General features: G+C 47.0%; 2 protein-coding genes across 2 annotated transcripts in view; one reads left to right on the forward strand and one right to left on the reverse strand.

Annotated features, from left to right (window-relative positions):
• Positions 1-4,439: 4,439 nt before the first annotated feature.
• Positions 4,440-7,078, forward strand: plagl2 (pleiomorphic adenoma gene-like 2; the record flags this gene model as incomplete). The annotated part of the gene is made up of 2 exons (XM_084462055.1): positions 4,440-4,822; positions 5,632-7,078. Exons 1-2 carry the CDS (start codon positions 4,455-4,457, stop codon positions 7,076-7,078), a joined length of 1,815 nt encoding a protein of 604 aa, XP_084318181.1. The 5' UTR covers positions 4,440-4,454.
• Positions 7,079-19,515: 12,437 nt separating this feature from the next.
• Positions 19,516-26,981, reverse strand: part of tm9sf4 (transmembrane 9 superfamily protein member 4) — a 42,684-nt gene continuing 35,218 nt past the window's right edge. Inside the window, exons 14-18 of the mRNA XM_084462003.1 lie at positions 22,450-22,625; positions 21,900-21,963; positions 20,820-20,939; positions 20,597-20,686; positions 19,516-20,276 (exon numbers count right to left, since the gene is read on the reverse strand). Coding sequence (XP_084318129.1) covers positions 20,127-20,276; positions 20,597-20,686; positions 20,820-20,939; positions 21,900-21,963; positions 22,450-22,625 — 600 coding nt within the window. The 3' untranslated portion in view covers positions 19,516-20,126. The remainder of the gene's footprint in view (positions 20,277-20,596; positions 20,687-20,819; positions 20,940-21,899; positions 21,964-22,449; positions 22,626-26,981) is intronic.

The following is a 26,981-nucleotide window of genomic DNA, read 5'->3' on the forward strand; positions in this document are numbered from 1 at the left end:
GGACATTGCAGTCACAATTGTACAAGGTGATCATCATACTGTACATAGAGCCTGAGAGAGAGGAGGGGAGGAGGAGAGAGAGGAGGTGGAGGAAGAGAGAGAGGAGGGGAGGAGGAGAGAGAGAGGAGGTGGAGGAGGAGAGAGAGGAGGAGAGGAGGTGCAGGAGGAGAGAGGAGGAGGAGAGAGGAGGTGGAGGAGGAGAGAGAGGAGGGGAGGAGGAGAGAAGAGGTGGAGGAGGAGAGATGAAGGGAGGAGGAGAGAGAGGAGGAGGTGGGGGAGGAGGAGAGAGGAGGAGAGAGATGAGGGGAGGAGGAGAGATGAGGGGAGGAGGAGAGAGATGAGGGGAGGAGGAGAGATGAGGGGAGGAGGAGAGAGAGGAGGGGAGAGGAGGTGGGGAGGAGAGAGAGGATGGGAGAAGGGGAGAGGAGGTGGGGAGGAGACAGAGGAGGGGAGAGGAAGTGGGGAGGAGAGAGAGGAGGAGGTGGAGGTCCAGCAGGATAGCAGAGTCTTGCAGGGGGGGGGGGGGTTGAGGTGAGGGAGGATGGGTGCTGTGGGGGGGTTAGGCAGTGTAGATGTTGGGGGGGTTATGGTGTGTGATGTTGGGTTGAGGCGTGTTGAGGGGTGTGTGTTTATGGTGGATGATGTTGGGTTGAGGTGTGGTGAGGTGCAGAGGGGGGTTGAGGAGCGGGTTGTCCCTGCGTGGGGTTTGGGGGGGGGGGGGGGGTCCCTGCGTGGGCCGTCCCAGGAATGTGCTCTATATGTTTGGGCTGGACAATAGATGCAGACCTCCTGGGGGGGTCAATAGACCAGCATGCCACACCACAGCTGTCACATCCGCTTAGACACACACACACACACACACACACACACACATACATACACATTCATATACATATACATATACATACACACACACACACACACACACACACACACACATGCACTTACACGAACATACGTTCATATGCATGCACACACACACACACATTGATGAATGTATGCACACACACGCATGGGAAGACACATTCATGTGCTCGACATCACAGGGCGTCTTCAGGCTTTGTTGTGGGGAACTGATGACTGAGTCGCCCACAAGGCTGCAAACTGGGTTTTATAAATTTAAAATGAAAGTCTCTGGTAGAATGGGTAACCCTACCCCTACCCCTACCCCTACTCTCTCTACCCCTACCCCTACCCCTACCCTCTCTACCCTTACCCCTACCCCTACCCTCTCTACCCCTACCCCTACCCCTACCCTCTCTACCCCTACCCCTACCTCTACCCCTACCCCTACCTCTATCCTCTCTACCCCTACCCCTACCCTCTCTACCCCTACCTCTACCCCTACCCCTACCCTCTCTACCCCTACCCCTACCTCTACCCCGACCCTCTCTACCCCTACCCTCTCTACCCCTACCTCTACCCCTACCCCTACCTCTACCCTCTCTACCCCTACCCTCCCTACCCCTACCCCTACCCTCTCTACCCCTACCCTCCCTACCCCTACCACTACCCTCTCTACCCCTACCCCTACCCTCTCTACCCCTACCCCTACCACTACCCTCTCTACCCCTGCCCTCTCTACCCCTACCCCTACCACTACCCTCTCTACCCCTACCCTCTCTACCCCTACCCTCTCTATCCCTACCCCTACCCCTACCACTACCCTCTCTACTCCTACCCCTACCCCTACCCTCTCTACCCCTACCCTCTCTACCCTTACCCCTACCCCTACCCTCTCTACCCCTCCATCTCTACCCTACCATCTCTACCTCTACCCCTACCCTCTCTACCCCTACCCTCTCTACCCCTACCCCTACCCTACCCCTACCCCTACCCTCTCTACCCCTACCCTCTCTACCCCTACCCCTACCCTCTCTACCCCTACCCCTACTCTCTCTACCCTTACCCCCTACCCCTACCTCTACCCCCTACCCCTACCCCTACCCTCTCTACCCCTCCATCTCTACCCCTACCCCTACCCTCTCTACCTCTACCCTCCCTACCCCTACCCTCTCTACCCCTACCCTACCCCTACCCCCACCCTACCCCTACCCTCTCTACCCCTACCCTCTCTACCCCTACCCTACCCTCTCTACCCCTACCCTCTCTACCCCTACCCCTACCCCTCTCAACCCCTACCCTCTCTACCCCTACCCTCTCTCTTTCTCTATTGAATTCTTGTAATTGCTTGTCCTTACAGTATCTTACCAGCACTAATCAGTTCCTCATTCCAGTCCTAGGTACTCAGCTAGACATTTAAAGTTTCCCAAAATGGTAAATTTACTATACTATCCGTCATCTATGTCAGTCTATCAGTATCATCCTCATCTACTCATCCCATCCGAGCATGGATGACTGTGTCTGTGTCCATGATGTACTTTCTTAACTAGTAGCTACAGTGGTTCTCCTTATTCCAGAGTCATTAATGAACACTTAAAACTTCCAGCAACTGTCTCACCAAAGTCTGTAGCTTCAGTGAATACATTCATATTCAATAGACATTCTTAGTCAGACTCATTAAGGCTCTTTCAACGGCTCAAAAACACACACACACACACACACACACACACGCCAGCGTGTGCATGAATGCACATATTCATGTGCACATGTTCACAAACTGAAATACACTGACACCACAGTGCGCGCGCACCCACACACACACACACACACACACACACACACACACACACACACACACACACACAGACACACACACACACACACACAACACACACAGACACACACACTTATATTTCAAGTATTAACAGGCCTGCACTTTACTGATAACTGATTTACCTACTTGGAATTTATAGAATTCCAGGGCAACTGGAGTTGTAGGTCTGTGTGTGTGTGTGTTTGTGTGTGTGTGTGCGTGTATGTGTGTTTGTTTAGAGTGGGTTCATGACATGTACACTCCCAAGTCTCGTGACCAGTGACAAGGGCCCAGCGCATATCCCAGTGTGCTGGCCAGCAATAGGTCAGCTTGGACTCTGGCTCGTGCCAGCTGCTTTGTGACTGGTCACCTTGGGAGAGGGGGGAGGGGCCACAGAGGGCAGAGGTGATCTGAGAGGGGGGGGGCAGGAGATGGTGCAACAGCCTGTCAACAGCCCCGGAGTCTGACCGGTAAACATGACTCTCCCATCCACACGTAGAGAGGGGGGCGCCTTGCTTCTTTAAACGGTTAAACGGCCAAGGTTTCAGCTGTTCTCCAGATATGTTGATGGTTCTGGTTAACAGGTAGCCCCCCCCCCTCCACTCCTCCTCCGAGCCCATACTCTGGGGGTTGTGTGTGCGTGCGTGCATTTGTGTGTTTTTTGTTTCCTTGTTTTCTTTAGGATTACACGATCCTTATCCAGTTTCATAACATGTACATGCATGTACACACAGGCACACAAAGTGTTTTATGAAGAGACACATGCGCATGCACGCACACACACGCACCCCCCCCCCCCCCCCCCCACACAGAGTTTTTTGTTGTATACTACTGTATATTGTGACCTTTACTTTTTTAGATAAGTTTGTTGATTGCTGTATTGATGTTTAACATCAGTCTTAGAGAAAACAGACTGTATTAATGTCAGATTTGGTGCTTTAGTGACGCCTAGTGGTGTAAATAGGCTTTTAGACTTCTGCATCATGACTGATGACTTCAAGCTCCAGCAGGTGTGTTGTCCCAGGCCAGGTGAAATGGGTGGAGGGCTATCAGAGCCCCCTGTATGTTAGTGTGTGCGTGCGTTCATTCGTTCATGCGTCCGTCACACCGTACCAGAGCCCACCACCGGAGGGGCTCTCGCCACTATTCATTTGTCGCATTGCTGCCAAGTACATTTTGCTGTGTACATAAAAAGCTATGCTTGGTGTCTCAGTAAAAGAATAATCTATAATATTTTCCAGAAATATTTCTGCTAATGATTCCCATCAATATATGTTTTTATATATCTATCTACAGTATCCGTCTGTCTAAGTTAGGCTTCAGTCACCAGCAGAGTCCTCTAACGCCACTCTGTCTGTGTGTTTGCTCTGCAGGGCGATGAATATGCAGAAGAAGATTTCCCACTCACCCCCAACCTTCGCTGTTGGGACTGGGTGAGGAGGAGCGCAACAGAGAGAGAGAGGGGGGAGAGAGAGGGAGAGAGAGAGAGAGAGAGAGAGAGAGAGAGTTAACTGAGGAGTCTGGAGGAAGGTTTTGTGGAAGAGAGGTGAGTTTTAACAGCATGGTCAGAGTTAACACAACTCCAACCCACAGCTTGATGTTCCTCTGCATGTCTTTTATTTTGATTTATTTTATCTTCCAGCAGACTTTATCATTGGTGCCTCAGACCTTCTTCACCCCTCCACCAATAGCAGCTCTCTGAGCCCCACCTGGCCCCGCCTACTTCCTTCCCTCGTAGGGCCTGGTAGGCAGGGGAGCCACGGCCTCATTTCCATGGCAACGGCACCCTAGGGCTGCCATGGCAGCTGCTGCCGCCGATGCCCCACGTTGTTTTACCGCACTGACCACACCGGAGGAAGAGGAACGCAGAGCCGCAGCAAGCCACGCCCCCAACGCCACCGCCAAGCTGTACGGGGGAACTGCCCTGCCACTGACGGAGAGAGAGCGAGAGCGAGAGAGGGAGAGAGAGAGGGAGAGTGAAAGAGAGAGGAAAGAGAGAGGAGGAGGAGGAGGAGCCAGTGGGAAAGAGTGTCTGGTGTGCGGGGCTCTGTTTGGCTCTCAGGAGAAGCTCCGCCTCCACGTCTTCTGTCACACAGGGGAGAAACCCTTCCACTGCTCCCAGCCACACTGCCCCAAGGCCTTCAGCTCCAAATACAAACTGTTCAGGTACTACTATACTATACTATACTATACTATACTATACTTTACTATACTATACTATACTATACTATACTATACTATACTATACTATACTACATTATACTATACTATACTATACTATACTATACTATACCATACCATACCATACTATACTATACTATACTATACTATACTATACTATACTATACTATACTATACTATACTATACTATACTATACTATACCATACCATACTATACCATACTATACTATACTATACTATACTATACTATACTATACTATACTATACTATACTACACTATACTATATTATACCATACTACACTATACTATACTACTATACTATACTATACTATACTATACTATACCATACCATACCGTACTATACTGTACTATACTATACTATACTATACTATACTATACTATACAATATTACTCAATACTACACTACATTATACTATACTATACAATATTACTCTATACTATACTCCACTACTACACTATACTATACTTTACTACACTATACTATACCATACTATACTATACTATACTATACTATACTATACTATACCGTACTATACTGTACTATACTATACTATACTATACTATACTATACTATACTATACTATACAATATTACTCTATACTACACTACACTATACTATACTATACTATACTATACTATACTATACTGTACTATACTATACTATACTATACTATACTATACTATACTATACTATACTATACCATACTATACTATACTATGCATTAATTACTATGTTATACTATAACCCCCATCCCCTACACTCTCTCTACAGGCATATGGCCACACACTCTCCTCAGAAGACCCACCAGTGTTCGTTCTGTGAGAAGATGTTCCACCGCAAGGACCACCTGAAGAACCACCTGCAGACCCACGACCCCAACAAGGAGGCCTTCAAGTGCGAGGAGTGTGGCAAGCACTACAACACCAAGCTGGGCTACAAGCGACACGTGGCCATGCACTCTGCCACGGCGGGGGACCTGACCTGCAAGGTGTGTCTGCAGAGCTACGAGAGCACGCCGGCGCTGCTGGAGCACCTGAAGAGCCACTCCGGAAAGTCGTCGGGCGGCGCCAAGGAGAAGAAGCACCCGTGCGACCACTGTGACCGCCGCTTCTACACGCGCAAGGACGTGAGGCGCCACATGGTGGTGCACACCGGCCGTAAGGACTTCCTGTGCCAGTACTGTGCCCAGCGATTCGGCAGGAAGGACCACCTGACGCGGCACGTGAAGAAGAGCCACTCGCAGGAGCTGCTGAAGATCAAGGCGGAGCCGTCGGACATGCTGGGGCTGCTGGGGTCCGGCTCGCCACCCTGCGCCGTCAAGGAGGAGCTCAGCCCCATGATGTGCAGCATGGGTCCCTCCAAGGACCCCCTGATGGCCAAGCCGTTCCCCAGTGGGACCCCCTTCCCCATGGGCATGTACAACCCCCACCACCTGCAGGCCATGTCCGGCCCCGGGGGAGCCCACCACCCGTCGCTGATGCCCGGCTCCCTGTCCGCCGCCATGGGCATGGGCTGCCACATGGACCCCCCCGCGTCCATCCACCCGCACCACCACCCGCACCACCACCACCACCACCACCACCACCACCACCACCACCACTCCCCCCCCCTGCCTCCCCCTCCCCCCGGCCACCAGCAGCACCAGCCCCAGCCGCAGCCCAAGTATCAGCTGGGATCTACCTCATATCTGCTGGACAAGCCGCTGAAGGTGGAGATGGAGAGCTTCCTCATGGACCTGCAGAGCGGCCTGCCGTCTGCCGAGTCCCACGCTGCTGCCTCCCCCCCCAAGGACGGCCTGGAGCCCCCCCCGGGCCTGGCCGATGAGCTGTGCGGGGACCCCCTACTGTCCAAGAGCCCTGTGGTGCTGCCCGAGTCTCTGTGTGCTGCTAACATGGACTTCTCCCACCTGCTCAGCTTCCTGCCCTTCAACCTTCCCCCCTATAGTGCCCCCATGAGCACGGGAGGGGTAGTCATGGGCTACACCTCGTCGGCGGCCTCCTCCTCCTCCTCCTCCTCCTCCTCCTCCTCATCCCTGCAGGCCGCGGAGGCCCATGTCGTCCCCGGTGCCGCGCATCTTACCTCTTTGCAACCGCAACCTCAGGAGCCGGCCGGCACGGCGGGGGGGCTGGGCCTGGGCCCGCTGCAGCCCCTCCCCCCGGCCTTCAGCTCCAGCCTCAGCACCACCACGCTGCCTCGCTTCCACCAGGCCTTCCAGTGACGCCCAGCCTCACCTGGACATCCAGGGTTTTCCAGGAGTTCATCCTAAAGAAAAAACACACACACACTCACACAGACACTTGAACACTTAGAAGCCTTAATGAAAGCGCACAAAAGCTTTTGATTGAGCCTCAGATGAAATAAAATCCTTTAACGGAGTAAAAGGAAAAGGTGAGACGAGAAAAGCAGCTTTTATTTGGGCTTTCTGTTTATCCTCCTAGTTATAATGATGTATTCATAGCTCCCTTTCCCTGCCCCTCTGGCCCTCTCCAGCAGTCCGAGGGCAGCGCCGGCCCACTAGGAGGTGTGCTACTGCACACTTTCACTAAGGAATAATCACACACAAAAAATCAAAGATGAATCTGTTCCAGATTATCTGTCTGTTGTGCCCCAGTTAGTTTGAAGTGGATTATAAAATATGTTTGTTTTATTAGCTTTTTCCAAATGTGACGGAACATGCTAGGTATCTCTCGAGTCTCGTCTCGAGCTCTGAACCACTGTTTCTAAAACATATAAAAATAATGCTGCCATCACAAAAAAATAGGAAAAGATTAGTGAACAAGCGAAACAATTTAACTATGAGCCAACCAATCCCGACCCCGACTCCCGTAGGCTAGATTCAGACAGTCTGCTCTCCCAGCTGGCTCCTGTGTGACTCTCAGAGACAGGCCAGCTGACAGAGTGACCGGGTCAGATAGCTCAGTCTGAGGGCAGTGTGAACATGTACCCCCATTCACAAGCAGCCAGTCCACAGTCAGGTCGGTGTGTTTTGCCAGCCACACCCCCAGACAGACAACAAGATGTGAAAGAAGGGGTGTGGGGAGTGGGTGAGATGTAGTTGCTGCAGTACACTTGATGTTCTGTATACTAGTATGGTATACTATAGTGGTGCTGGATCATGTTGTTCCTCAAGAGATGCACTTTTTAGCAGAAGGCACTTCACCTCTTAGGACTCTCTGGTCCATAAAAACCACCCTGGTCTGGTCTGATCTGATCTGGTCTGGTCTGGTCTGGTCTGGTCTGGTCTGGTCTGATCCGGTCCGGTCTGGTGTGGTCTGGTCTGGTCTGGAATGGACTGATCTGATCTGGTCCAGTCTGGACCAGTCTGGTCTGGTCTGGTCTAGTCTAGTCTAGTCTAGTCTAGTCTAGTCTAGTCTAGTCTAGTCTGGTCTGGTCTGGTCTGGTCTGGTCTAGTCTGGTCCGGTCCGGTCCGGTCCGGAATGGTCTGATCTGATCTGGTCCAGTCTGGTCTACTCTGTTCTGGTCTGATCTGGCCTAGTCTGGTCTGGGGTTGATCTAGTCTGGTCTGACAGGGCCTAGTGTGGTCTCCCAAATCCGGGCTAGGCTAAAGGGACATTCCTCTCTTTTCTAGCTCTTCCTCCCAGCAGGCCTGCTCACTGTGCTTTCCTTCCCCCACCTTGTCCCAGCATGCATCTCTCATAGGCTCCACGGCAACAACAACATGTCACACCCTTGTGTCGTCTACCACATATATCTGAAATATATTTTTTAGAAGAAACACATATATATTATATATTTTAGGCAGATCTTTAGACATGTAAGGTAATCACAATCCTGACACATGTGAATGGCAGAACAGAAAAATAGCAATGACAGTTAAGGAAAACGTTTAAAGAATGTTATTGCAGTGTACGAAATATCTCATCAGAAATGAATATTATTGTTGCTTTTATCTCAGTAAGTTGTATTTAGGTAGACCTATTAAAACAAAGTGAGGATGTTTTTATTGTCTGGCAGGTTTACATTTGTGTGTATCTTGCTTTGTATTGATCTTTATTTTTTTTTATGAAGTATTAGCTTTCCCTTTAGCTTTCTCTGTTCCGTTCGCTCTTAACCTGTTTCATGTTCTTGAGTTCGTAGAGCAGGAACTGGGACTGTGGACTGACTACATGTGTAGTAGGCTGTTAGAAGCATAACAATCTCTTAGGGTTTGAAATATATATCTTTGATCGTCTCGTAGGAGTGCTGAGAAGAAGAACTGACAGTGATAGCCTATCCAGTTTCAACAGAGACCTCCACTCTCTCTCAATCCTGAGTTCCCCCCTCCCCCTGTAAGCTCTGATGCTATTTCCCATCCCCTCAGTAAGCTCTTATGCTATAGGTCAGACTCAAGACTCACCAGCCTATCAAAACCCAAGCCCAAAGGGAGTAAACTGAACTAGGTGCTCTTATTGTGTGTGTCATAGACATGACGTTAGTTTGCCGGACAGTTTCAGTGTCCTGTCTTGGGCACGGCTGGCGTTATCAGACTGTGTTTACCTTGACCACATACAGTGATGATGACACAGCACAGCAGCAGGTGCTGGGGTGTCCTCCACCTGGACTGTGGTCCAGCAGGCCTGTGCACGCCGTGTGCATGAGCGCTCCAGCCGTGCCTCTGGACATCCATCCGGCAGAAACATGGACAGTAGTTTCACTGATTTCTTTTTTTGATGCGCAAAAGAAGAAAAAAAAGAAAAGAAAAAAAAAGTCATAAAAATACCACATTACAAAAACATGGAGAGTATCAAACATATTGCTGCTTTTAGCTACGGTTGCCAACAACAACTGTAGACCACTAGAACATTTCAAACATTGCAAGATGTACAGTAAGATGAAGACATGCACAATATAGGACCGGTGAACTGTTCCCCTCTCCTGTCTTTCTCTCCTCCTCTCCTCCCTTCTCCTCTCATCCCCCCTCCTCTCTTCTCCTCCCCTCCCCTCTCTTCTCCTCTCCTGTCCTCTTCCCTTCCCTCCCCTCTCTTCTCCTCTCCTATCCTCTTCTCTCCCCTCTCTCTGCTGCTTGTTAGATTCAAAGGAAAAGGGTCTGAGAGACCAGGTGTAGAGATCTGCTGGTCTGTCTCCTGGTCTGAGAGACCAGGTGTAGAGATCTGCTGGTCTGTCTCCTGGTCTGAGAGACCAGGTGTAGAGATCTGCTGGTCTGTCTCCTGGTCTTTGACATTCAAAGCAAGGGCGTCAGGCTGGGATGATACGTCATTGCTTTGTCTTTTTGTTTGTTGTCATATGATATATTATTTTCTGTTTGTTAAAACATGACCTCGAAAAACAACACAACACATCACCTCATTTTGTTTATTTTTTATTTTTCTTACCAAAACCTGGGGAGAAGAAACAACCTTTTCTGTTATGGCGTGTTCGACTGAAAATACTATTATTGGTCTGTTATTGATTTTCAGTTAAAAGTTATCAAATTAATTGATTATGGCCCCTTTACCAAGGAATGTGTATATGTGAGTGTTGAAGAGTTGGTTCAGAACCACACTCTGACCCTTGACCTTGGCCTAGCAGTAGAGGCTTTGGCTTGGCAGGTCTGACACTTAATCCACACCAGGTACAGGTAGTGACAGAAAGCAGCCATGACCATGTGTGGTTGTGACAGATCTGAGCAGTGCTAGCCAGGCTGGTTGTGCTGCAAGGTAAACCATGAACGTATGGATACCAAAAGTTTATTATGACTATTAGTCAGCCCCCTGGAAAAAAATTCATTCTCTTCTGAAGGATGTAGATGATCTACTTTTCAGATCAAAGTGGTGATTGATCTTGTTAAATGTGTGTTTGCACCTTTCAAAAGCATTGAGCCTCTGCTACATCATACAATTAGATAAGAATTTTGATATACTGAAAAGGCAAGATTCTAAATATATTAATTAGAAGATTTTAAACTTCATGGCACCAGGCAAATTTGTAGCAATCAAATTGAGCAATTATTTTTTCCCTGAAAATAAATGAATAAAATAAATTAATGAAATATATCTAAAAGCTAAGAGTGAACAGGAGAAGCTGTCGTCCTCCCTGGGTTTCTGTGAGCTACAGTAATCGTATCTAGCACTTTCAACCTTTAAAAAGAGTTTTTTTTTTCTTTTAAATTTCAGCTTATATGTTCATATGTTTTTAATTGTGTATTTTGATCCTGTACATGTATGTGCCATTAGTTTGATGTGTAGATTTTATCAACTTATGTGTATTTTTCTCCTCCAAAAGAGTAACAGTATTTTTGATAGTTTCACTAATATCCTCTCACACATGCCCCGTTCCACATGGCCCCGCCCCCCAGGCCCATGGCCCCGCCCCCTGCTCTGCCCTCCAGGTAACCCGCTTAGCCCTCTTTATCTAAATTGTATCTAATCAAATATTTCTGCAGCCAAGGACTTGTAAAGGCACACTGACACTCCAGTCGCAGAGAGCTGGTCAGCTCTGTACACAGAACGTCCAACAGGAGTATGAAACTGAGCTACATACAGAACACTAGAATAAAACGAGCCATGAGAACCATTTGTCCCTGTGGCAGTTTGAGACCCGAAATGGCTCCTCTTACCTAGAGCCTTTTAAGAGAGGTTCTTCCTCAGGCACAAATGGTTCTACACTGTGCCATTTTTAAGAGATTGTAGCAGAGCTAGTAAGTTGTTAATGCTGGTTGTCAACATGATCAGGGGAACTTCCTCATTCAACCCTTCTTCTCTGGAATTCTCTGGAATCTTGTTTAGTTGGGGCTGAGACCAGCCTGAGTATTTCTGAGATTAGGTTCAGGGTTATGGTATGTGAGGCTGTTTCTAAAATCTGGTATCTAAAATTTGGATTGAGAGACTCGTTTGGAGAGAGGCGTCCCCAAAACATTCAACTTCCATTGTTCATGGTAGTTCCTGATTGACCAGTAGTGACGCGCTGATCTACTCTCTAGCGTGAGAATGGACAGATGTTCCAGCTCCTTCATACAGCTCTCTGTGTTGGCGGTGGATTGGATGCTGCAGTGTGTCTGTGCTGATACAGGTCGGTCAGTGTGTCTGTAGTCAGTGTGTCTGTGGTCAGTGTGTCTGTAGTCAGTGTGTCTGTGGTCAGTGTGTCTGTGCTGATCCAGGTCGGTCAGAGTGTCTGTAGTCAACTTTGGAGATATGTGCCTCCGAAAGTCTGGAGACATCTCCATCGAAAATCGTTGCTAGAACAGCGCCGAAAACCGATGCTACCAATCAGAGCCACTGCCTACATCAGCAGTAGAGTGAATGACCCACCTTACCAGAAATGACGTCCTCCAAACAGTCAAAACAAAACTAAACATTCACCGCCCCGATAGGAAGGACCGCCCTAAAGACCCTGGATTGGTTTTGCAAAGCTTTTTTTTTTTCAGTCTCTCAAATTGTTTCCACCCACTTTTAGTGAAGCGATCTCTCAGAATGTGTGTGTAGTTGAATGTGTTGAGTGTGTAGCTGACAGACTGACTGGTGAGTGTGTAGTTGAATGTGTTGAGTGTGTAGTTGAATGTGTTGAGTGTTTAGCTGACAGACTGACTGGTGAGTGTGTAGTTGAATGTGTTGAGTGTAGTTGAATGTGTTGAGTGTGTAGCTGACAGACTGACTGGTGAGTGGTGTGTCTGTGCTGATACAGGTCCTGGCTGCATGTCTGGTACCTCCGTACCTGCTAAGGATGCACTTATCCTGTCCTCCATTCTAGCAGGCGCAGAACACACACACACACTTTAAGGGAATTTAATGATCAATTTGAATCAGATAAAAAGAATCATTGGATTTCAATAATGCTTATTTTGCTTTTTAGTGAGAAACTGGGTGCAGTCTGATACAGACGTTACCCATGTGTAGTTTTATATATTTCTAGCTTAATGTAAGTCTTGCATTCCAAGCTCTTTGTGTATCTTGTTTAGTGGACATAGCCCATTTATTTTAGTACTTGCTATTACAGACACCTCTGAAAAAAAAGGTGACACGAAAAAGGAATATTTGCATTCATCCTTATACTATTTGCTATAGCATGGAGTTTATGGACTACAGGGAGAATTGTATAAAGATATGCTTCAGAGAAAGACACAACGTTGCTTTTTTGTTACATATCTCACATGCAATCAGTTGCTGCAAATATAAAGTGACAGATTTGTATATTGGTTGATCCAAAGAGATGACAGAACAACAACCCTATGTACTTCCTGGACAGGATATTGTATCCTTGACTTGTCATGTGTTGAGATGAATAAAAGACAAACCACGGTTTCATACGTTCATGGAGATTCTTTATCAGCTCACAACAAGTGATGAACAGCCATCCTGCCCTCCAGGGATTTACAGACTGTGTGTGAGATGACACACTCAAACACACAGGTCAACACAAAAACACACTCAAACACAGAGGTCAACACAAAAACACACACTCAAACACACAGGTCAACACAAAAACACTCAAACACACAGGTCAACACAAAAACACACTCAAACACAGAGGTCAACACAAAAACACACTCAAACACACAGGTCAACACAAAAACACACACTCAAACACACAGGTCAACACAAAAACACACACTCAAACACACAGGTCAACACAAAAACACACTCAAACACAAAAACACTCAAACACACAGGTCAACACAAAAACACACACTCAAACACACAGGTCAACACAAAAACACACAAACACACAGGTCAACACAAAAACAGACTCAAACACACAGGTCAACACAAACTCAGACACTCAAACACACAGGTCAACACAAAAACAGACTCAAACACACAGGTCAACACAAAAACACACTCAATCACACAGGTCAACACAAAAACACACTCAAACACACAGGTCAACACAAAAACACACTCAAACACACAGGTCAACACAAAAACACTCAAACACAGGTCAACACAAAAACACTCAAACACACAGGTCAACACAAAAACACACTCAAACACACAGGTCAACACAAAAACACACACTCAAACACACAGGTCAACACAAAAATACACACTCAAACACACAGGTCAACACAAAAACACAAACACACAGGTCAACACAAAAACACACTCAAACACACAGGTCAACACAAAAACACTCAAACACACAGGTCAACACAAAAACACACTCAAACACACAGGTCAACACAAAAACACACTCAAACACAGGTCAACACAAAAACACACTCAAACACACAGGTCAACACAAAAACACACTCAAACACACAGGTCAACACAAAAACACACACTCAAACACACAGGTCAACACAAAAATACACACTAAAACACACAGGTCAACACAAAAACACAAACACACAGGTCAACACAAAAACACACTCAAACACACAGGTCAACACAAAAACACACAAACACACAGGTCAACACACAAACACTCAAATACACAGGTCAACACAAAAACACACTCAAACACACAGGTCAACACAAAAACACACTCAAACACACAGGTCAACACAAAAACACACACTCAAACACACAGGTCAACACAAAAACACACTCAAACACACAAGTCAACACAAAAACACTCAAACACACAGGTCAACACAAAAACACTCAAACACACAGGTCAACACAAAAACACACTCAAACACACAGGTCAACACAAAAACACACTCAAACACACAGGTCAACACAAAAACACTCAAACACACAGGTCAACACAAAAACACACTCAAACACACAGGCTAACACAAAAACACTCAAACACACAGGTCAACACAAAAACACACAAACATACAGGTCAACACAAAAACACTCAAACACACAGGTCAACACAAAAACACTCAAACACACAGGTCAACACAAAAACACTCAAACACACGGGTCAACACAAAAACACTCAAACACACAGGTCAACACAAAAACACTCAAACACACAGGTCAACACACAAACACACACTCAAACACACAGGTCAACACAAAAACACACACTCAAACACACAGGTCAACACAAAAACACACACTCAAACACACAGGTCAACACAAAAACACTCAAACACACAGGTCAACACAAAAACACACTCAAACACACAGGTCAACACAAAAACACACTCAAACACAGGTCAACACAAAAACACACTCAAACACACAGGTCAACACAAAAACACACTCAAACACACAGGTCAACACAAAAACACACACTCAAACACACAGGTCAACACAAAAATACACACTAAAACACACAGGTCAACACAAAAACACAAACACACAGGTCAACACAAAAACACACTCAAACACACAGGTCAACACAAAAACACACAAACACACAGGTCAACACACAAACACTCAAATACACAGGTCAACACAAAAACACACTCAAACACACAGGTCAACACAAAAACACACTCAAACACACAGGTCAACACAAAAACACACACTCAAACACACAGGTCAACACAAAAACACACTCAAACACACAAGTCAACACAAAAACACTCAAACACACAGGTCAACACAAAAACACTCAAACACACAGGTCAACACAAAAACACACTCAAACACACAGGTCAACACAAAAACACACTCAAACACACAGGTCAACACAAAAACACTCAAACACACAGGTCAACACAAAAACACACTCAAACACACAGGCTAACACAAAAACACTCAAACACACAGGTCAACACAAAAACACACAAACATACAGGTCAACACAAAAACACTCAAACACACAGGTCAACACAAAAACACTCAAACACACAGGTCAACACAAAAACACTCAAACACACGGGTCAACACAAAAACACTCAAACACACAGGTCAACACAAAAACACTCAAACACACAGGTCAACACACAAACACACACTCAAACACACAGGTCAACACAAAAACACACACTCAAACACACAGGTCAACACAAAAACACACACTCAAACACACAGGTCAACAAAAAAACACACTCAAACACACTGGTCAACACAAAAACACACTCAAACACACAGGTCAACACAAAAACACACTCAAACACACAGGTCAACACAAAAACACACAGGTCAACACAAAAACTGACTCAAACACACAGGTCAACACAAAAACACACACTCAAACACACAGGTCAACACAAAATCAGACACTCAAACACACAGGTCAACACAAAAACAGACTCAAACACACAGGTCAACACAAAAACACACACTCAAACACACAGGTCAACACAAAAACACACACTCAAACACACAGGTCAACACAAAAACACACTCAAACACACAGGTCAACACAAAAACACACACTCAAACACAGGTCAACACAAAAACACACACTCAAACACACGGGTCAACACAAAAACACACTCAAAAACACAGGTCAACACAAAAACACACACTCAAACACACAGGTCAACACAAAAATACACACTCAAACACACAGGTCAACACAAAAACACACTCAAACACACAGGTCAACACAAAAACACACTCAAACACACAGGTCAACACAAAAACACACAAACACACAGGTCAACACACAAACACTGAAATACACAGGTCAACACAAAAACACACAAACACACAGGTCAACACAAAAACACACAAACACACAGGTCAACACACACTCAAATACACAGGTCAACACAAAAACACACAAACACACAGGTCAACACAAAAACACTCAAACACACAGGTCAACACAAAAACACACACTCAAACACACAGGTCAACACAAAAACACACTCAAACACACAGGTCAACACAAAAACACTCAAACACACAGGTCAACACAAAAACAGACTCAAACACACAGGTCAACACAAAAACACACTCAAACACACGGGTCAACACAAAAACATACTCAAACACACAGGTCAACACAAAAACACACTCAAACACACAGGTCAACACTAAACACACTCAAACACACAGGTCAACACAAAAACACACACTCAAACACACAGGTCAACACAAAAACACACTCAAACACACAGGTCAACACAAAACACACACTCAAACACACAGGTCAACAGAAAAACACTCAAACACAGGTCAACACAAAAACACACTCAAACACACAGGTCAACACAAAACACACTCAAACACACAGGTCAACACAAAAACACACACTCAAACACACAGGTCAACACAAAAACACACACTCAAACACACAGGTCAACACAAAACACACGGGTCAACACAAAAACACACACTGAAACACACAGGTCAACACAAAAACACACTCAAACACACACACATCATGTAGTAGGTTTACGTCTATACAGGAGGAGCAGACCAGGACATGATACAGGTCTACATATCACAAGAAGCTAGGCCTGGATTTAAAACTCACTCACTCACTCACTCACTCACTCACTCACTCACTCACTCACTCACACACCTGGGCTGTGACTCAGAATAGATGATGGTTTATTTCCAGAGTTAGTAAACGGTTTGGAGGGATTCAAATACCTTAATTGGAAATTGGCACTCTCGGTAACAATAGCAACCCTCTTAGAAACCAGGCCAGGTCAAGCCTGGCTTAAGCGCGAGGCTGACTTGTTTCTGTTCAGGACTGGTAGGACAGAAGCTAGTCATGCGACTGAAATAGCTGTGAATTGAAATGACGTGAAATAATGTCTGATAAATTAAGATGTCTTGTCGCCTGGACACATCAGTTCCAATGCTTCCAATGATAATCCTGCACAATAAGAGCGGGATAGCCAGTTAGCTTATGAGCTCACAACTAGCAGCAGCTTCCATAACATTAATCTTAGCGATCAGTGGCTAAAGCAGTTACACTGATGATTGCTCTAACGTTAGCCATTTTGCTGCAATTGGTTCAACTACTGCCTCTTGTGGTGGCAATATAGAACTGCAGGTCAACAACAGGACGGAGGGAGGGAGGGAGTGACAACCAGACAAATGCTATCATGGTGCACTGGCTTAAAGCCACCAACAAAAAGGTAGCTGGGTTCTTGTACTGTTAGGAAGATTTCTATAGAGAACCCTTTAGTTTTAGAGTACGATACCTGACACTAAACTTGTAAAGAAGCAAGCAAACACCTTGACACAGCAAATGAAAACAAAGAGAGAGATCTGAAAACTCCAACGTATCAGCACTTTAATTTTATCATACATTTCATGAATTGGACATTCTGTAAAAGAAAATACAAAGAAACAGGTTTCTTTCAAGATCATCATCATCATCATCATGCTTTTGGCTAAAACAACGACTGGGTCTGTTTGAACAGGAGCAGAAACCACGACAGCACAAACCCAACAGTACAAAGCATTTGTATTTACATACATCGTAGTAAACCCTCATTCATACACACGCGCACGTACGTACACACACTCACACAGCATCCAGGGCAAGGGCCGCAGCCAGAGTCCATGTGTACCCAGTCTGCCCTGGCCGGGGGGGGGGGGGGGGGGGGGGGCAGTCTGCCCTGGCCGGGAGTGGGGTGGGGGGGGATGCTCGGGAGGGGAGCCCAGGGGTCCCGTCAGGATGGAGAGGAAGCAGACAGACAAGATGCCGGCGGAGGAGGGATGGAGGGGAAAGGCAGAGAGAGAGAGAAAGAAAGAGAGAGAGAACGCAGCAGGAACTGAATGACAGCGAAAGGGTAGAGGAGGAGACAGTGGAAATACGTTTTGATTCTGAGTGGTTCAAAATGGCAGCTCTGCCCAAGGGGCGTGGCCTCTCCCCCGGCAGCACCAATCCTCTTCCTGCACCAACCAGCTCTAACCACTCCTGTCCCGTCACCACTCAAGGCCCTCCCCCCTCCATCTGTCCATCATCAGTCCGCCTGGTCACGGGCAGCGGTTCAGGGGAACACATGGACCACACGCCCCTCCATCAACACTCATTTAAAAACTGGACCACTGCAGCACGTGCTCTTTCTGATCAACCATCACAGTCCTACATCTACGCTGAGGGCCCAGGTAGAACAGACGTGGGAGGGAGGCCTAGGTAGAATATTATGCCAAATCCTATCTCCTATCTATCTGAAGGACATGCTGGCGTTGTAGTGGAGAGGAGGAGCCCGCGGCCGGGCCCGGAATGTTCCACTGTGGTTCCAGACAGGCCCATATGTCAACAAAACCTGACATATATAATATCTATATATAACTGAAATGTAGCCTATATTACTTCATTTTATATACAATAAAAAATACAGTAACCCATTCTGCCACCCTTCTACTCCCCCCCAGGCAAAACCTCTTATCCGTTTCTACAGATGCATAGTTGAGCAGGAGCAGAGGAAGGAACTGTAACTAACGCGCGCACACGCACGCACACACGCACACACACGCGCACACACACTCCTATCCAGCTGGAGATGAAACAGTATAACATGTCATAATTGGCTCCAGGTCCTCGGGGTGTGGTGTGTGTGCCTCAGAAGGTCAGTAATAAAGACAGGGTGACCGGCCGCTATCAGAGGAGGAGCCACAACAGGACATGGAAACCGCAGTAAAAAAAAAAGAAAAAAGAAAAACATTTTAATACGCTTTCATGTTACAATTTCCCAGCATGATTTCCATGAGTCCCACGCCCAGGTCCAGACCCCCCCTTCCCCAGGTCCAGACCCCCCCTTCTCCAGGTCCAGATCCCCTTCCCCAGGTCCAGACCCCCCTTCTCCAGGTCCAGACCCCCCCTTCTCCAGGTCCAGACCCCCCCTTCCCCAGGTCCAGACCCCCCCTTCCCCAGGTCCAGACCCCCCCTTCCTACCACCCCTGTGGGAAAATATACAAGTCACTTTGGAAGGAGGGAGTTCTGGGTCCAGAGATGAACAGAGTCTGAATTGGTGGACAGGCTTGGGTGTGCGTGCTGAGAGAGAGAGAGAGAGAGAGAGAGAGAGAGAGAGAGAGAGAGAGAGAGAGAGAGAGAGAGAGAGAGAAAGCAAATGGACCTCTGACTGCACAACAGATGAGGGGGGGAGAGCAGAAGGGAGGGAGGGATGGATGGATGGAGGGAGGGAGGGATAGATGGAGGAAGGGAAGGATGGAGGGAGGGAGGGATAGATGGAGGGAGGGAGGAAGGGATAGATGGAGGGAGGGATAGATGGAGGGATGGAGGAAGGGATGGATGGAGGGAGGGAAGGATGGAGGGAGGGATAGATGGAGGGATGGAGGGAGGGAGGGGGGCGCCAACAAGAGTACGATGCTGTCGTCCTGCAGTTCTGTCCCCTGGCCAGTAGGTGGAGCCGTCGCTCCAGGCCCCACCTCAGTCTTCCATCCATACACACAAAAGTCAGTGCTTGCTGGACATAAAGGATAAAAAATAAAAAAAATACCCAAAAGGAGGTGTGGCGAGCTTTGTAGCGCAGCCGGGGGAGGGGGCGGGGCTCAGTCGATCTTGACGGCGGCGTAGATCTTCCTGATGAACACGTAGGCGGCATAGAAGCCGATGGAGCCGGTCAGCAGCCAGAAGGACAGCACCATCAGAGCCGTGTAGCCAAAATACAGCAGAGACGGGATGAACTCCACTATGTCCAGCTGGGGGGGGAGAGAGAGAGAGAGGGAGGGAGGGAGAGAGAGACAGAGAGAGGGGGAGAGAGAGAGAGAGAGGGAGAGAGGGAGAGAGAGAGAGAGAGGGGAAGAGAGAGAGAGAGAGAGAGGAGAGGAGAGTGGGGGGGCAGAGAGAGAGGGAGGGGAGAGAGAGAGGGGAGACAGAGATACGGTCAATGGGTCGGTCAATGGGTCGGTGGGTGGGTCAGTCAATGGGTCGGTCATGACTGGACACCCTGAGATGCAGCGCAGCCTAAAGAGAGACGTCCCGTCATCCAGCAGAGTGTTCAGATTGGGATGCTGTTTACCTTGTTGACGAAGTAGAAAACGGCATAAACAAGAACATAGAAGGCGGAGCCTCCCGACACCAGGAACGTTCTCCACCACCACCTGTAATCCTGGACACACACAAACACACACACACACATCCACACGAGCTTAGTATGAGTGTGTGTGGGAGCGAGTGAGTACATGCATTTATTGTGTGTGTGTGTGTGTGTGTGTGTGTGTGTGTGTGTGTGTGTGTTGTACCTCTGCACAGAGCTGGAAGTAGACCATGACGATGCTGATCTGCGAGCAGGAGACGACCAGGATGATGAAGACGAGGAAGAGGAAGCCAAACAGGTAGTAGAACTGGTTCTCCCAGATGGCCTGCAGGGGGCGACAGCACATAGGTCACTAACCCTATCCTCTTTGTTCTTTATTCTGCCACGCACGAACGCACACAGACACGCATGCATGCACACACACACCCACACACACACCCACGCACGCACGCACGCACGCACACACAGACACGCACGCACAAACACACACACACACACACACACACACACACACACACAGACACGCACACACACGCACGCACGCACGCACACACACACAGACAGACACGCACGCACACACACAGACACGAGCGGCGTAGTAGAACTGCTTCTCCCAGAAGGCCTTCAGGGTCACTCTCAGGTCAGCTATAGACACTGAACTGACCATCAACTAACATACAACTATAAAATAACCATCAACAATCATTCAAATAACATTAAAAAAAACATCAACAATCATTCAAATAACCATCAACGATCATTCAAATAACCATCAACGATCATTCAAATAACATCAAATATCCATCAACAATCATTCAAATAACCACCAAAACAATAGTCATCAAATAATTTAAACAACTATCAAAAGTCATAAATATCCATCAAATAAATAACCATCAACAATCATTCAGGAGGATGAGCAGGAGGGAGGAGGAGCAGGAGGGAGGAGGAGGAGCAGGAGGGAGGAGGAGCAGGAGGGAGGAGGAGGAGCAGGAGGGAGGAGCAGGAGGGAGGAGGAGCAGGAGGGTGGAGGAGGAGCGGGAGGAAGGAGGAGGAGGAGGGAGGAAAAGGAGCAGGAGGGAGGAGGAGCAGGAGGGAGGAGGAGGAGCAGGAGGGAGGAGCAGGAGGGAGGAGGAGCAGGAGGGAGGAGCAGGAGGGAGGAGGAGCAGGAGGGAGGAGCAGGAGGGAGGAGCAGGAGGGAGGAGGAGGAGCAGGAGGAGCAGGAGGAAGGAGGAGCAGGAGGGAGGAGGAGCAGGAGGGAGGAGGAGCAGGGCCGTCTACTCACACTGAAAATGAAGAAGAGCTCGATGAACATGGCACCAAATGGTAAGATCCCCGCCATCAAGATCCTGTGAAAGAGAAGAGCCCCACACACACAGCTGGTGAGACCAGAGCCTTCTTTCCTTTAAAACAATCATCTCCATCAAGATTCTGAGAGACCTTCTGATCAGGGTTGGATATGAACGTGTGGATCAAATGTGCCCTTGGTGGGTGAGTTGAACAGACCCTTGGTGGGTGAGTTGAACAGACCCTTGGTGGGTGAGTTGAACAGACCCTTGGTGGGTGAGTTGAACAGACCCTGGGTGGGTGAGTTGAACAGACCCTGGCGTGGAGCCACGGCTCCCTTTGGCTGTTTCCCTTTGATCTATGATGATGAATATCAGCCGCCAAATACAAGTTTGAAGGAGACTTGCTTTTACATTTGTGCCCTCAGGAAAGCGCATGACTGCTCTATGCTGTGACACTATGCTGTCAGGTGCGAGGGATCATCAGGGCACTCGAGTAGTAGCCATCACTCAGTACACAAGCTTGATTGGCCGATGACCGAGACTCACCCTACGAACTTGTTCATGTACCAGCGCTGCTCGGGCACCTGGCGAGGTATTTGATTGGTGCGTACAGGGTTGTCGTAGGGCTGCTTCCGGAAGCCAAAGTAGTAGCCCAGGTAAACCAGCGGCATGGAGATACCAAACCACATACACAGCAGGGCCAGCATAGTGGTGAACGGCACCTGGGCACGCACGCGCACACGCGCACACACACACACACACACACACACACACACACACACACACACACACACACACACACACACACACACACACACACACACACACACACTTGACTTCACTACTGCAAGCCTGGATCTGTGTTAAGACCTGTGACAAGATGTGTGAGACTGCATGCCTGTGTGTGTGCGCGTGTGTGCGCATGTGTGTGTGCGTGTGAGTGTGTGTGCGTGTGTGCGCGCGTCTATGGGGTGAAATGTATGGGGGGTGAAATGTGCCATTTCTTACCGCACGGAGCGAACTGAGCTGCATACGGATCTGACAAACGTACGTGTTTACGTGAGTGAAATCCATTCGACTCCCATTGTATTTGATAGGAGGACTGACGTGACTCACGACATTTTGTCCTAGCGACGGCGGCGGCCTGAAGTAAGTCAGCAATGTGTGCATTGGTCGCGGCATTCGCGTGGCTCACGTTAGCTCACGTAATTATAGCCCGTGTGGATTTGCTAACTGAGAAGACAAACCTGACGAACGTCGCTACTTGCCCACGCGTGGTATTGCGAACGTAGCTAACGTCGCTACTTGTCCGCGAGTGATATTGCAAACGTAGCTAATGTCGCTACTTGTCCGCGAGTGGTATTGAGGAACGTCGCCGTCACCATCATTAGGTTACTTAAGCTGCTAGTTCTCTTGTTAGCTCTGATATGGCTAGCCAGCCTCTGTCCAGTGAGATCAGTGATATGACAACTTAAAGTCCAGGTTAACCCAGTTCAATTTTTTGTTATGAGCTTCACACACCACAGGAAAACATGTCATTAACCGCCCAGCCAAATCTGAGTGATTAAAAATGTCGCTAAGTATATAAAATAAGGCTTCAAAATCGGTTAAAAATCAGCAGCATTCTCTGGTCTGAGACTGTGGGGGCGTGTCTGCTGAAGGCACCGAAGCCACACCCAATTGCGTGGGGAGGGGGTGTGGAGGGAAGAACCTGTCAAATAGTACCGTTCTCTGGTCTGCATATTGTCACACTGGCACGCCGTCTCTTTTGTGGTAGGAAGGCACAGCTTTGTGAAAACAGAGAGGAGTTGAAATTACACTTGTCTAATGAGTCAAACGCACAGATGCTTCCTCCTAACCTACCTCCTGACAAACAACACAGGTAAAACTGTAGCTACTCTATACCAACGCGCCAGTGTTACTGCCCTTAGATGCAAAATACAAAAACAGGCAACGAGGAATGTATGAGTCTGTCCCTATTTTCTCACTGCCACCTCCGGACCCATTCCTATCCCTCCCAGGCGATCCTGTCGTCCCTTGGGATCAATGGAAAAAGTTGTTTAAAATGTACCTTTTAGTCACTGGCTTGAACAGCGCTGATAGCGCGAAGAAGCGTACACTACCGGAGTTGATAATCGGGACAGACTCATCCACTCTCGTTGGCAATGTTATGTGTGAGAATAACGAGCACTCGGCTTCAACTTTCCCGCAACATATCCAATAGAACTGGAATGTTCAGCCAGTAGCCGCCGAGCACCGCTTCACTGGGAGAGGGTGCGTCTTTCTCCAGCTGCAGCTGGTCTACCTGGTCTACCTAACCATCCCCCTCGCTCCCGCCTCCCGGTCCCCCGCTGGAGAAATATACTGTAACCATTACCGGTGAACCCATACGCACATCAGGTGCCACAAATATGGCAGGCAGTTTCTGTATAGTTAACGCTTATAGTCATAATATATCATCCGTAACGTTATTTGGTGGGTGGTCGCCTGGTCGGTGCTGCTAGCTATGTTAGACTATATACACACTCCCATCTGCAACAAGCTACATAGCTAATGTTAGCTATAATTCCTCCTAAGATTACATATAATTCATCATAGTTGACATTACCACATAAATGTCAAGACACATTTTGTAGATTAACGTAGCAGTGTATTTTCCTATTGCCTACGTTACCTAGCTAACGTTATAACGTTAATTAGCTATAAGCACACAAGGCAGCGGTGTCGGCACCAAAGGTTGATGCGACAGGAGGAGAATGGAGGCCGGGGAGAGAGATGGTTGGCTCCGCCGAATTCACCAGGACCAGTCGTGAGTCCGTGAAACCCAAAAGCCTCATATTATAATTGCAGAAGCTTTCGGGAGTGAAATGTTTGCTGCAGAGGCGGGCGCTAGCGGTGACAGACTCTGTAACACCATGGCTCTTCAAAAATGCTAACCATTTGCTTCTCATTTCAGCTTTACTCGGGAGTGAAAGAAGGAGACCTTATCATCCCATTCCTGCTGGCATCCAGGAAGGATGCATTTTCGTTTAGTTTTATGCATAGGCATTGCTAACTAAGAAAAACTAGCTAATTCTAGACTGTTGGTTAAAACTAGCTAATTCTAGACTCAAGATTGAGCAGGAGAACCGAAGATTCAAATCCGTTCTAGCTTTATATAGTGTTAGGGCGGGGTTATGCTAAGAACACCGCTCTACGTCATCCGGTACCGTTTTAAGCCCGCCCAGAAAATCCAGAAATCAAAACTGGTCAAAAACACAAAACTGGTCTAACTTCACAATTCAGTACTACAGATGGTTCATCCCATTTTTACATGTTATCAGCAATGCATCACTAACACATAGAATGTGTTTTCAAGCAAATCTCAGATTTTGGTTAACTGGGACTTTAACGTTAGATTATTGAGCCTAAATAATAGCAGGCTACTATCAGATAACCTGGTTAATATATGTTATTATTCCTACTATTGTGCTTACTGTGTGTTGCTCACAAGATAAATTATGTTATATTATTATTGCCACCGTCATTTGGCTTAGCTTATGTTCTCCAGCCACGCCAAGTGCTGTGGTTGTAGCTAACTCACTGGTGTTATATTTATTTACATTGTCCCTGCATCCTGTCTAATATGTCTCCATCTGTGTTATGCACCATGGGCCGAAAGAAAATTCGTAGTATATTGTGAAGTAGGCTCCTTGGCAAAATAAATGTTTTTTGATCCTGATAGCCCAGTAGGCTTTCTGTCAGCCTCTTATGTCATAACCTGGCTCATAGGGAATAATATGGTAGAAAAGTCTTTGATTCAAGTTAAGAATCAGATTTTTTTTAACTAAAGAGTAACCTATACAAAATAAACAATAAGTAAAAATATCAAAAATGCCGCCACAAAACCAAAGGCCAAAAAGTGTATTGTTCAGTATGACTACTTGTCAACCATAGGGCTGTCAGGTCAGGAATTATCCTGACGTCCAAATTGATAGATTTCAACCGCGGTCTGCGTTTTACGCTGTTTTTATTATTATTTCGTTTTACACTACATTTTATCTATATCCTATGTGTGTAGCCTAGTTGTGGCCTATATTATTCGTTTTTATGTAAAGAAATACATTAAATAAATGATGGTGCAGGAATGCAATGGTGCGCGCAGCACACAAACAGGCAAATCATTCGACATAGTAAAATAATAACAACAACAATAACAATTAGGTTACAGATATAAAGGGACCTAAAAGGCAAAGGCAATGTTTTCTGTGCACTAAAGTAAGCTTAGGCTAGGCCTAACACGTTATACATACTGTATATACCAGACGTTTAGTGCCGTGCATTTATTAATCGGATAGCCTTTGTCTATAGGCGTATTTGACAGTCCTGGAAAAGGCCCTGATAGCCTACCAAAATGAAAAGAAAATCATTAGTGGCCGCTGTTGTCTGTATTTTGTTATTGTATTTTGTGGCCTGTGTGTAGTTGTAGCCATACTTATTATTCCTACAATGAAGTAGGCTACACCACCAAACGCAAAACGCAAACGAGTCTGCTGCGCGAGAGCTGCATTCTTTGGTAGCCAGAAAGCGCGTCAGCAACCTGAAGCAGAGGAGCATCGAGTCATTTTTCGTTCCCAGTTAATGGACTTCAGGAACACAGACGTGTTGTGAGCATGTAGATTAGCCTAGACCTACTGTATTTGTTAAATAATAGCCTACAGCCTAGGCCACGTTAGCCTACATCTGTTGTTTTAGAGACTTTCTTTTAGGCTACAATAGCCTAAGACACGACAACTTGTCTGTCATTTTATTTATTTATTTATTGATTATCATTTGCTCTAATTGTTCTAATGTTGGGTTGTTTTTAGGCTATACCATGTTGTTCTGCGAATACAGTAGCCTATCGATGCAGCGTAAGCCTCATTTGAGAATAAAGTACTGTATTTGATCAAAGCACGCACTCAAGTGGAAATTCGGTTATTTTATTATAGGCTACTGTAGGTCTATTATAGGCTAGGCTATATGAGTTTAGTTGGCTATTTGATTGCAATTTTGATGCATTTTCACAAGTAATTAAGGGTATTTATTGGTCTATTATG

The sequence above is a fragment of the Borostomias antarcticus genome (assembly GCF_949987555.1).
Source record: "Borostomias antarcticus genome assembly, chromosome: 3".
NCBI lineage: Eukaryota > Metazoa > Chordata > Actinopteri > Stomiiformes > Stomiidae > Borostomias > Borostomias antarcticus.